Source organism: Medicago sativa, chromosome 8, assembly GCF_051527215.1.
Source record: "Medicago sativa cultivar Bolivia chromosome 8, Bolivia_mono, whole genome shotgun sequence".
NCBI lineage: Eukaryota > Viridiplantae > Streptophyta > Magnoliopsida > Fabales > Fabaceae > Medicago > Medicago sativa.
In genome coordinates this window covers 83,002,197-83,015,239 of record NC_140756.1, presented here as the reverse complement: position 1 = coordinate 83,015,239, position 13,043 = coordinate 83,002,197, and the positions used below count along the sequence as shown (strand labels likewise).

The 13,043-nt window shown below is 33.7% G+C and overlaps 1 protein-coding gene across 3 annotated transcripts; it reads left to right on the top strand.

Moving 5' to 3' along the window:
- Positions 1 to 6,260: 6,260 nt before the first annotated feature.
- Positions 6,261 to 12,020, top strand: LOC146902304 (spliceosome-associated protein 130 A-like). Of its 3 annotated transcripts, none has more exons than XM_085732944.1 (5): positions 6,261 to 6,728; positions 7,015 to 9,388; positions 9,706 to 10,197; positions 11,422 to 11,577; positions 11,673 to 12,020. In XM_085732944.1, exons 2-4 carry the CDS (start codon positions 7,049 to 7,051, stop codon positions 11,557 to 11,559), a joined length of 2,970 nt encoding a protein of 989 aa, XP_085589070.1. In that variant the 5' UTR covers positions 6,261 to 6,728; positions 7,015 to 7,048; the 3' UTR covers positions 11,560 to 11,577; positions 11,673 to 12,020. The 3 variants fall into 3 exon arrangements, with proteins under 3 accessions (XP_085589070.1, XP_085589069.1, XP_085589068.1); XM_085732943.1 differs by having other exon boundaries at positions 6,932 to 9,388; XM_085732942.1 differs by having other exon boundaries at positions 6,261 to 9,388.
- The last annotated feature ends 1,023 nt before the right edge of the window (positions 12,021 to 13,043 follow it).

Genomic DNA, 13,043 nt, shown 5'->3' with positions numbered 1-13,043 from the left:
AATAACGAGTTTTTGATAATTTATGAGTTTGTTGATGAAGTTATAAATTATTGGGTAATTTTTCTACCTAATATTAGAATCATTAAAATGTCTAATAAATGTGTATTTTGTCAACTCATCATAACACATCTACATTTTTCCTTTTTCGGATCCTCCAAAGACCAAAAGTGAAGCAATTTTAAATATTGCTTTCACCAAAAAATAATTCCATCAAAGTGAATGACATCAAAAGTTTAAAATGTAATATAATAAAATTAACACAAATGAGACCTAAAAATTAACAAAAACAAATCATTGTAATGTTGGGACTTCCTATGAAGCTTACATTGAATTATATTCAACATCGACTAAAAGAAATCACACAAATGAGATTGACACCACATTTTTATGCAAAATCTTTAGATACATGTATATGAGTCATTTCATTTATATGTTATTCATCATCTACTCTTCCATATATTGTAAAATTTTAACTCATATCAAACACATTAACATCTCTTTCTCTCTCTCTCTCTCTCTCTCTCTCTCTCTCTCTCTCTCTCTCTCCCCCCTCTCTCTCTCTCTCTCTCTCCCTCTCTCCCCCTAATGTGCGACTATGTGTCCTTAATTATGTGACATACTACATATAGTCAAATAAGGTCAAATTGAGGCACAACATGGTCAAAAAGGCGGATTGATGTAATTTAATGGATTGGGGTTTATGTTCCTATCTTTCATGAGAATAGAGATAAAAAAATTTAGAAAAAAAAAGAAGATCATGAAAAATAAATTTGAGATTAAGAGATGTGATAGTGGTAAAAAATAAGAATTGTGTGTTTTGTCCATGAGGCTATAACAAATAGAGTGATTTTATAGTAATTTCATCGGTCTATTGAAGGATTTTGAGATATTTGGGTAATCAATTTACCAAAAAATTAAACTCAATTAAAAATACGCCACAACATTTAAAAATGTTCAATAAACATGTGTTTTGTCAACTCAACATAACACATCAACATTTTTCTATCGTGGAATCCCAACGAAGACCAAAGCGAAGGAAGTTAAAATAATAGAGATTGATATTATAAAATATTGCATGAAAGCGAACAACATCAAAAAACTTCAATTTAATATAAAAATTATACAAACAACGTTGAAAAAACTAACAAAATAATTCATCAAAATGTTTAGAGTTTCATGGCCACCTACAATGAGGTAGATCATCACAAAGCACACAACCGAGATTGACACCACATCATCGTCCAAAACCTTAAATATTATGTATATTGTTCATCTCACTTATATGTTTTTAAAGATCTACTTGCATATATTGTGGAATTTTAAGTCACAATTGGCACTTTAACATATCTCCCATAAGTGTGAGACTCTTGCGCATGAGGTCCGGTGACATAGCCAAATAAGGTCAAACAGGTACAACATGGTAAAAAATATGGGTTGATAATGTTTTGATGGACGTAGGTTTATGATCATCTTTCATAAAAAAGAGAAAGGAAATTAGAAAAAGAAAGAATATAAAAAATATATTTAAAGATAATAGAAATGATAAAGGAAAAAAGTAGTGTGTGTTTTATTCATTGAAGTGTTAGGAATATAGCGGGTTACCGGTAATTTTATGATGTAGTCGAAGATTTATTAGTAATTATTTCACCCAAAAAGATAATCAATTAAAAAAATATTACATCGTTTTTAAATGTCTGATAAACATGTGATTTTTTTTTTTGAGGGAGATAAGTATGTGATTTGTTAACTTAACATAACACGTCTACATTTTTCTATTACTAGATCCCACCAAAGACCAAAAGTGAAGGTATTTAAAATAGTAGAGATTGGATATTTTTTTTTCTTTCATGAGAGTGAAAATCTAAAAACTTATATTTAATATAATAAAATTAAACTAATGACATCCAAAAACTAAAAAAAAATAGTTCATCATAGTGTTTGGAGTTTTGAGCGAGCTTATAATGGATTGATCATCACATTTGACAAAGAGAAACCCCAAAAATGAGATTGACACCACATCTTCACACAAAACCTGAAAGACATTATGTATATTGGTCATCTCACATTCATGTTTCTCAATATATACTTTTGCTTCCAAGGTAGAAGTTTAACTCACACATGACACATAAACATATCTCTATTATGTGTGAGATGATCCGTATTTCGATCCGGTGAGAGAGCCAAATAAGATCGAGGCATAACATGTTAAAAAATATGGGTTGGTAGTGGTTTTATAGAGAAATGTTTTTGTTCCTTTCTTTCATGAGAAAGGAGAAAGTATATTAGAAAAATAAAGAAGACGAAAAATGAATTTGAACATGAGAGAAATGAAAAGAGAAACAAGTAAGGAGTGATTGTTTTTCTCTAAGATAATAAAGTATATAATGAGTTATTGGTAATATTATACATTTATTGAAGGAGATAAGAATTAATCTGTAATTATCTTACCAAAATATTAGACTCATTAATAAAATGCCACAACAATTTAAAATTTCTAATAAACATGTATGTATTTTTTATCTCAACAAAACACATCTACATTTTACTATTGTCGTATCTTACCAAAGATCAAAAGTGAATGAATCGGATATAACGAGAGGTTGAATAATTTTTTGACATTTAAGATAAAAAATTAAACAAAACGACATTCAAAAACTAACAAATAAAAATATCACAACGTTGGAACTTCGTGAGAGTCAAAATTGAGTTGTATGATCACATTAGGTTAAGAGCAATCACACGAGTGAGCTTGACATCACACCTTCATCCAATGTCTCAAGGCATTATAGCATGGATCATATTATTTATTTGTTGGTCACATCTACTCTTGCATACAATGTGAATTTTTTAACTTACACTTAACACATTAACATCTCTCCATTAAGTGTCGACTCTCGTGTTCGTGATCCACCACCTAGAACACTCCCGCTCCCCTACAACGTTGAACCATGATATCATACCACAGTTGGACTTTACGGAGAAACCAACAATAATGTGGATCAACTCGGCGGAGAAAGGGCAACCACACGGTGAAAATGAGACTACATTTTCATCCAAAAATTTAAGGCTTAAGTATGAGATTTTCACTCTTTTGATGTCCAACCTGTACTCATTCATCTAATGTTGAACTTTAATTGACTTTTGCTACATCGCAATATTATCTCTTAAGTTTGACGGAATTCTAGCCCGTGCTTGGCACGGGTTTCCATGCTAGTAATGTTTATTTTGCTATAGGTTTTTCTAACTTTTAAACAATGTGAATTAATTTTCCCTAAAAAAAAAATTGTGAATTAATTGCATTTAACGTTTTTCTTTTTTTGAAGGAATTGCATTTAACTTTGTTGACCAAATTGTACCAAAAAAAAAACTTTGTTGACCAAATACGATTAAAGTAATATCATTATGGAAGTCCTTTAAAAAAAATCATTATGGAAATATTTATTTTTTAAGCATTATTCTCTCCCAATCATGCAATGGATCGTTATGGAAATCTTGACGGATCAAAAAATTATTTCTGTCATCGATAATGCAATGGATCGTTATTGAAATAGCATTATTCTCTACCTCAAAAAAAAAAAAGACTTTCTTATCATTTAAGGCAAATAACACGTGAATTAAGCATATTCATGAATTCTAATGCTAACTATTTTCCTTAAAAAAACAAAACAATGAATTCTAATTTTTGTTTTTGTTTTTTGTCTATGCCATCCCTACAATTCGGTTGTGGAAATACCATTTCAGGCATAGAATTTCCATAGCACTTAAGGCAAATAAAACGCGAATTAAACATATCAATGAATTCTAAATAATTTTTTGTTTTTTTTTTCAACGCGTCCTTAGCGCTTAAGGCAATAAAATACATATTGCCAATAACGATGACGTGATTTGCCGACCATTTAAAATTTAAGAAATACGATTGGTTCAACAAAATAATATCGACAAATAAAAGTATACATCACTGAAATAATTTGTTCAAATGACGTGAATCACATAGTATTATTTAGATTACAAAGACGTTGCATTCTAATTTTTTTCTTAGATTTTTAGTAAAACAAAGTATTAAGTTCCAACTAAAAATAAAAATTTCAATTAACATGTTCAAATTAATTTAAAATTTTTATAAATACTAAAATTTTCTAATAACAAAACAACAATTTGTAAAGTTGATTACAATTGTCAATAGAATTTTTACTTTATTAGTCACAATAAGAACACAATGTTTATTATAAAAAAATTCATTACCATCTGGTTCCCAAAATTTTCGGTTAAAACTAATAGAATTTGATGTGGCAAATTTTTCGGTTAAAACTAACAGAATTTGAACAACATTCATGTAATTTTAATGTGTAAATCAAAAATACTTTAAATAATTTGTTTGAGGAGCATTAAATGCTAAAAGCAAAATGAGGCGCCACGTGTACTTATACTCATAGAAGTATCCTTTTGTATTATATAAAGATTCGTTAGTAGGTCCTTATGTTTTTTTTTTCTTCACAAAATCTAGGTCCTTAAGTTAGTGCGGTTAAAAAAAAGTCGAAATTAATGAATTGCCATGTGGCGAATTAAAGAATCACTAAAATTAATATCAATAGTATATATATAAAGTAAGGTTTTTTATGCCACATGTCACTTCCACATTCATTCTCAATATTTTTATTATTTTTTCTATTTTATTTAACATAAATATCTCAACAAACTTTTGATTTTATGCACTCGGTATTTTTTATCTCAACAAACTACACATCAATCAATCAATCAATCAATAGTATATATATAAAGTAAGGTTTTTTATGTCACGTGTCACTTCCACATTCATTCTCAATATTTTTATTATTTTTTCTATTTTATTTAACATAAATATCTCAACAAACTTTTGATCTTATGCACTCGCATTTTTTATCTCAACAAACTACACATCAATCAATCAATCAATCAATAGTATATATATAAAGTAAGGTTTTTTATGCCACATGTCACTTCCACATTCATTCTCAATATTTTTATTATTTTTTCTATTTTATTTAACATAAATATCTCAACAAACTTTTGATCTTATGCACTCGGTATTTTTTATCTCAATCAATCAATCAATCAATATCAATCAATAGTATATATATAAAGTAAGGTTTTTTATGCCACATGTCACTTCCACATTCATTCTCAATATTTCAATATTTTTATTATTTTTTCTATTTTATTTAACATAAATATCTCAACAAACTTTTGATCTTATGCACTCGGTATTTTTTATCTCAACAAACTACACATCAATCAATCAATCAATAGTATATATATAAAGTAAGGTTTTTTATGCCACATGTCACTTCCACATTCATTCTCAATATTTTTATTATTTTTTCTATTTTATTTAACATAAATATCTCTAAAATCGAGAAAAAATTCAAGGACCATGACTCCCATAGAAGGGACTTCTTACGGGACTCGGCCCCTCAAAATCCAAAATTCCATCGTTTAGACTCATTTTTCATTTTTATTAATTTTTCATATTCTCGAAAAAATCCGAAAAAATTTCCATTAGTTTTATTTGATTTTTAGAATTTTTTGCTACTATTTTTTATATTTTTATGATTTTATTTGACAGATTTTTAGCATTTTTTACTTAGTTTTTGTTGTTTTTAAAAGGAAAACTCAAAACTATTGAAATGTGAGAGAGTCGATGGCCGATTATACATAAGAATTGTCCGTATTATAAAATCCGAAATAGTAAACATGAATCCAAATTTTAAAATCCGGAATGCACAAGGGCATTTTTAGAAATTTTACGGGCGCGGGAGAAGGCAATAGGGTGGGAAAGTAATAGTCCATGTTTAAAGGACCCAAAACTATTATCACTTGGACTAATTCATTATTGATTTTGTTACACTTTTTATTCTTGCGTTGGACATTCATCTCATCATTTATATTTATTTTTAATTTTTTTTTGAAATATTTATTTTTATGATATTATTATAATTGTAAATTTAAATAAATTCAATCTAATATACCGACACGCGTATTCGTGCACACAAACTTATAAAACTTATTTAATATCTAACCCGGGCAACGCCGGGTCTCTAAACTAGTAAATCAAATAAAACAATAGATTTTGTCAAAAAAAAAAAAACAATAGATTTTTAATTAGTTTTATTATTTAAATTAATATTTATTCAGATTGAATTAAAAAATAGAACCTTTTATAATAATCCTCAAATAGAGAGCAAGCATAGCCTATAAATATAAGAGTCAATCCAAGCTTATACACCTTCACTCATTAGTACCAAAAAATCGAAATCGATTCCACAACGTTAAAACCCTAAACCCTTCTGTTCATCGCTTTGCCATAGCAATGTATCTCTACAATCTCACTCTGCAACGACCCACCGGCATTGTCTGTGCAATCAACGGTAACTTCTCCGGCGACGACGGCAAAACCCAAGAAATCGTCGTTGCTAGAGGCAAGGCTCTCGAACTTCTTCGCCCTGACAAATTTGGCCGCATTCAAACAATCCTCTCCGTCGATGTTTTCGGCACCATTCGCTCCTTGTCTCAGTTCCGTCTTACCGGAGCTCAGAAAGACTTCATCATTGTCGGTTCCGACTCCGGCAGAATTGTAATCCTCGATTACAACAAACAGAAAAACGTTTTCGATAAAATTCACCAAGAAACGTTTGGGAAATCTGGTTGCCGGAGAATTGTGCCTGGTCAGTATCTTGCAATTGATCCTAAAGGTAGAGCTGTTATGATTGCTGCTTGTGAAAAACAGAAGCTTGTTTATGTTTTGAACAGAGATAGCTTAGCTAGGTTAACTATTTCTTCGCCTTTAGAAGCTAATAAATCTCATACTATTGTTTTTTCAATTTGTTCTGTTGATTGTGGTTTTGAAAATCCTATATTTGCTGCTATTGAATTGGATTATTCTGATGCTGATCAGGATGCTACTGGGGTGGCTGCTTCTCAAGCTCAGAAGCATTTGATTTTTTATGAACTTGATTTGGGTCTTAATCATGTTTCTAGGAAGTGGTCTGATCAGGTTGATAATGGTGCTAATATGCTTGTGACTGTTCCTGGTGGTGCTGATGGCCCAAGTGGGGTGCTTGTTTGTGCTGAAAATTTTGTTATTTATAAGAATCAGGGTCATCCGGATGTTAGGGCTGTGATTCCGAGACGTGCTGATTTGCCTGCTGAGCGTGGCGTTCTCATTGTTTCGGCTGCTATGCATAAAACGAAGAATTTGAAACCGGAGGAGTTTAAAGTTTTCTTCCTTTTGCAGACTGAGTATGGTGATATCTTTAAGGTAACTTTGACTGACGGTGGTGGTGACCGTGTCTCTGAATTGAATATTAAGTATTTTGATACTATTGCTGTTGCTGTATCAATTTGTGTGCTCAAGTCGGGGTTCTTGTTTGCAGCTTCCGAGTTCGGGAATCATGCATTATATCAGTTTAAGGGAGTAGGGGGTGATGATGATGTGGGAGCTTCGTCTGCGAATCTGATGGAAACCGAAGAGGGTTTTCAGCCTGTGTTTTTCCAGCCAAGGAGACTTCAAAATCTTGTTAGGATTGACCCAGTTGAGAGTTTAATGCCTATCATGGATATGAAGGTCAGTAATCTCTTTGAAGAGGAGACTCCCCAAATTTTTACTCTTTGTGGGCGCGGTCCTCGGTCATCTCCGAGGATCATGAGAACTGGTTTGGCAGTTAGTGAGATGGCGGTTTCCAAGCTTCCTGGTATACCTAGTGCTGTTTGGACCGTGAAGAAAAATGTTATGGATGAGTTTGATGCATATATCGTTGTGTCCTTCACAAATGCCACACTTGTGCTTTCTATTGGTGAGACTGTTGAAGAAGTCAGCGACAGTGGTTTTCTGGATACTGCTCCCTCCCTCGCTGTTTCTTTGATAGGCGATGATTCTCTCATGCAGGTTCATCCAAATGGTATTAGGCATATTAGGGAGGATGGCCGTACTAATGAGTGGCAAATTTCTGGAAAGAGGACAATTGCAAAAGTTGGGTCCAATAGACTTCAGGTTGTTATTGCGCTGAACGGAGGGGAGCTTGTATATTTTGAAGTCGATGTAACTGGTCAGTTGATGGAGGTGGAGAGGCATGAAATGTCAGGAGATGTTGCTTGTTTGGACATTGCTCCAGTGCCTAAAGGCAGACTAAGATCCCGTTTTCTTGCAGTTGGCTCATATGACAAGACGATCCGAATCTTATCGCTGGATCCCGATGATTGTATGCAGACTCTAGGTATACAAAGTCTTTCTTCAGCTCCAGAATCTCTTCTTTTCCTTGAAGTTCAAGCATCTGTTGGTGGTGAGGATGGTGCAGATCATCCTGCTAGTCTTTTCCTGAATGCTGGTTTGCAGAATGGTGTCTTGTCTAGAACTGTGGTGGATATGGTCACAGGTCTTCTTTCTGATACCCGTTCCCGATTCTTAGGATTAAAAGCCCCAAAGCTGTTTCCCATTATTGTAAGAGGAAAGCGTGCTATGCTTTGCCTGTCAAGTCGACCTTGGCTTGGTTATATTCACCAAGGACATTTCCTTTTAACACCCCTTTCATATGAAACCCTTGAATACGCCGCGTCATTTTCATCTGACCAATGTTTGGAAGGTATAGTGTCTGTTGCTAGCGAGGCATTGAGGATTTTTACCGTTGAAAGGTTAGGAGAAACATTTAATCAGACTGTTATTCCTCTTAGATACACGCCAAGAAAATTTGTGCTGCAACCAAAACGGAAACTTCTGGTGGTGATTGAGAGTGATCAAGGAGCACTTACAGCAGAAGAGCGTGAAGCTGCAAGGAAAGAGTGTTTTGAGGCCGCTCAGGCTGGGGAAAATGGGATTGGAAGTGAAGATCAAATGGATAATGGTGGGGAGGATGAGGATAACGACGATTACCTCTCTGACGAGCATTATGGTTATCCAAAATCTGAATCAGATAAGTGGGTATCTTGCATCAGAGTTCTTGATCCAAGGACAGGAAATACGACCTGTCTTTTGGAGCTTCAGGAGAATGAGGCTGCATTCAGCATATGCACTGTAAATTTTCATGACAAGGAATACGGAACCCTTTTAGCTGTTGGTACAGCTCAGGGACTGCAGTTTACACCCAAAAGGAGTTTAACTGCTGGATTCATTCATATATATAGGTTTCTAGATGATGGAAGGTCACTTGAACTTCTCCACAAAACTCAGGTTGAGGGTGTTCCTCTTGCTCTATGTCAGTTTCAAGGAAGATTACTTGCAGGAATCGGACCTGTGCTCAGGCTATATGATTTGGGAAAAAGACGATTGTTAAGAAAATGTGAGAATAAGTCATTTCCCAGCTCCATTGTCTCAATTCATGCCTACCGTGATCGAATTTATGTAGGTGACATCCAAGAGGTATGTTTCTATCAATTTTTGTCTTTATTTGTTGAATATCTGGATATTTGAGTTAGACATTCTGACAATTATTGTTTGTTATGGCTTCTGCCTTTTGCTGTTGGCATTTGTTATCACATATTTTTCTTAAGAATGCTCCAGTTGGAATTATAGTACTATTTTGGAAAACTAGACTAAGGCTTCTATAAGGAATTAAAATTTTCATAATTTTGCAAACAGACAACATGTTTGTTCACAGATTCAATGTGTTGCTACTCTCCTATTTCTGTTCACAAAATAAAATCTTCAGCTAATTGTGTTTTGTGTATTCTCTCCAGTCTTTCCATTACTGCAAGTATAGACGGGATGAAAACCAGCTTTACATATTTGCTGATGATTCCGTTCCAAGATGGCTTACTGCGTCATACCACATAGATTTTGACACCATGGCAGGTGCAGACAAGTTTGGAAATATCTTTTTTGCACGGTTGCCACAGGACGTTTCTGATGAGATAGAAGAAGATCCTACTGGTGGGAAGATCAAATGGGAGCAGGGAAAGCTGAATGGAGCTCCCAATAAGGTTGAAGAAATTGTACAATTCCATGTAGGGGATGTGATCACAAGCTTGCAAAAGGCTTCTCTTGTACCAGGTGGTGGAGAGTGCATTGTATATGGAACAGTTATGGGAAGTGTTGGCGCATTACACGCGTTTACTTCACGAGATGATGTTGATTTCTTTTCTCATTTGGAGATGCATATGAGACAGGACAATCCTCCGTTGTGTGGAAGAGACCACATGGCTTATAGATCTGCCTATTTTCCTGTTAAGGTATATACTAAACTAATATTATGCTGTTTTTTCTTTCAGTTATTACAAATGGTTGCTTGCCTTGTTCTGTGAGGCTTTTTATCTTCTGCCTTTAATGAAAACATTAACACACCTAAATGTGTCATTTGTTCATTCATTTAGTGTAATTTTAACTAATGTAAATTGGAAATTACTTAGATTAGATTCTAATCTAATAAAAATAGGTTGTGCATGTTCCATTCTTGTATCTTAGCTATACTATGCGTGCTTGATAATATTTTTGACATTTGAAACTTTGGTTTTCTTATATACCTTTTGCACTGCTGTCAGTTCAGCGTTGTTAAATAGCGGCACACTTTAGCATAGCAGAATTTGAACAAATCATTATTGTTCCGTGATCTGTTATTTAGTACAATGTATTTTCAAATAGCCGTTGTTGCTGAACTGTAGCACGGTAGCATACCATAATTTGAAACAAAACACTATTTTCTGTGATCTGGGTTTGACGACACTGTGTCAGTTGCACATTATTTTGTAGATTATTGTAGATTGTAGATGTAAATTTCTTTCATGCCTTTTCAATGATGTAGTCTGTCATCTATAATGTGAAAGTGAAGGCTTTTTATTTGAATAGGATGGCTGCCTAATAGTCTCACCTCTACCAAATCCTAAACTTGTTTGTTGAAATCTAATAAAAAAATTGATTTTTATTAACCCTCTGTTATAGGTTGATACTGATATTGTTGCTTTTGAGTGTATAAAAGCGGTCTGTTCACTTTAGTTTGCTTTCCTTTGTGATTTTGGTTTTAGGGTAGCGTAGCAAAATCCTTCTGATTCAATTCTTGCTCCTCCAAATATTGGTGGATTTAGAGGAGAGCTATGGTTCATTAGATTTTATATGGCATCAGACTGAAATGTATTTGATAAAATGCAACACAAATTTGCGAGGACATGACATGTAAATTAATCTTTTTCCTTTAACTCTAGCCCCTCTCCTCGATGATCCAAAATGAAAAGGATTATCTTCACTCACCTTGATGAAATTCGCCCTCCTGAACCAAACAAAGATAGGCTTATCTCCCCTCTTCTCTCAACCAAACTAAATGTCTAATTATGTCCCTCCCCTCCAATTAACCCATCCCTTTTTCCTCATTTGAATGAAAGTCTTGATTCAGTTGCTGTGAAATTGTTGATTAATCATTTTCTTTAATTTTTGACAATTCTGAGGCCTTCATATTTGTGTAGGATGTGATTGATGGGGACCTATGTGAGCAATTCCCAACATTGCCGATGGATTTGCAGAGAAAAATTGCTGATGAATTGGACAGGACCCCTGGAGAGATACTAAAGAAACTTGAGGAATTACGAAATAAGATTATTTAACAAATGCTAGTTAGAGAGGTATGGTTCCCTATTTTTGTTTTGGACTACTGTTTTTATAATATCTGTGCAATAGATCTTGATAACTAACTGACAGTTTTTTAATCTATGAACAGGGGGAAAATTCTGCACTTGTGCAATATTTATAAGAGACCTGCAAAATGGCAAGTCAAAAGGTCATTTACTTTTTCCCGTTTTGAATGGTTATGTCTTCAAATCGTTCTGGTAGCTTCCTGTGCTGAAGTGATCACCGTTGGCATCTCCTGGGTTTTTATTCTTTCATTCTTTCTAATGAAACTATAGAAATGTGCTATATATTAGTAAGAGGGAAACTGCACATTTATTCTTCAGATTAGAGCTTATGTAGCAAATGCTGTGGTTTGAATAGCTTAGTTTTTATGTTGCCATGTAGCTATGTAGTTAAATTGTTCATATTATTATTAACCTTGTTGGCATTCAGATTATTAACCTGTACCATTCACTTTCGAATAGAGTGGTGTCCGGGAGAGTGTTTCATAAGGTAGTTTGTATTTTTCTCTACTGGTTTTGGATTGTTGTTTGCAGAGCGATCGGCTTGAGGTAGGGTGCAGGGGCATGCTGTTGGTGTGTTTTTGGTCTGGTGTTTTCGGTTCTGTGGTTGTGTGGAGTCTAGCGTGTTTGGCTTTTGTGTTGTCGCCGTCGGTGAGTTAGTGTGTGGGTGGGTTTAGAGTTGTTGTGGCGTGGAGGCTGGTTCTGTTTTCAGGCCTCTGGTGGGTTGGATTTTGTTTAAGCCTTGATTAGATTTTGGCTATTTTTCCCCTTTGTTGCTTGTTTTGTTTGGGGTTTTCTCTCCTATATCTTTCTAGGTCACCTTGCACATCTTGTATTGGGTGTATCAGTTTTCTGCTCAGTACTGGTGGGTAATGAGATTGAAAGTTGAATGTCTCCACATTATAAGTAATGATTATGCTAGCACTAGGCTCAAATTGCAATTAACCGAAGAATAAGGTCCACGGAGACCCGTGATCAAGTCTCCATCACTACTATTGTGAAAAATGTAGGATTATCAATTTACCATTGATCTCAAAGTTTTTGTAATCTTTATTTAGTTTCTATTTTAAGAAAATAAAATTAACAACTTGCGGTCAGTTTCGCAAATGCTTTAAAAATAATGTAATACTTCGTGTGTTTTGTGATACATATGCCGTAACATATTTGCCTCTCAAATTATAAGTCATTTTAGAAAGAAAAAAATCATAAATTTCAAGTTGTTTTACAATACCAATAAAACATTAATACTATTTTTTTCAAGGGTTAATTAAGTAAATGGTCCTTATAAATATTCAGAATTTTGTTTTTAGTCCCTACAAAATAAAATCACACTTTTTGGTCCCTATAAAATTTTTCATCAACATTTTTAGTCCCTATAAAATTTTCCAACAGCATTTTTAGTCCGTATAAAATTTTTCCATTAGCATTTTTAGTCCCTAAAATGCTTAAGGAAAATG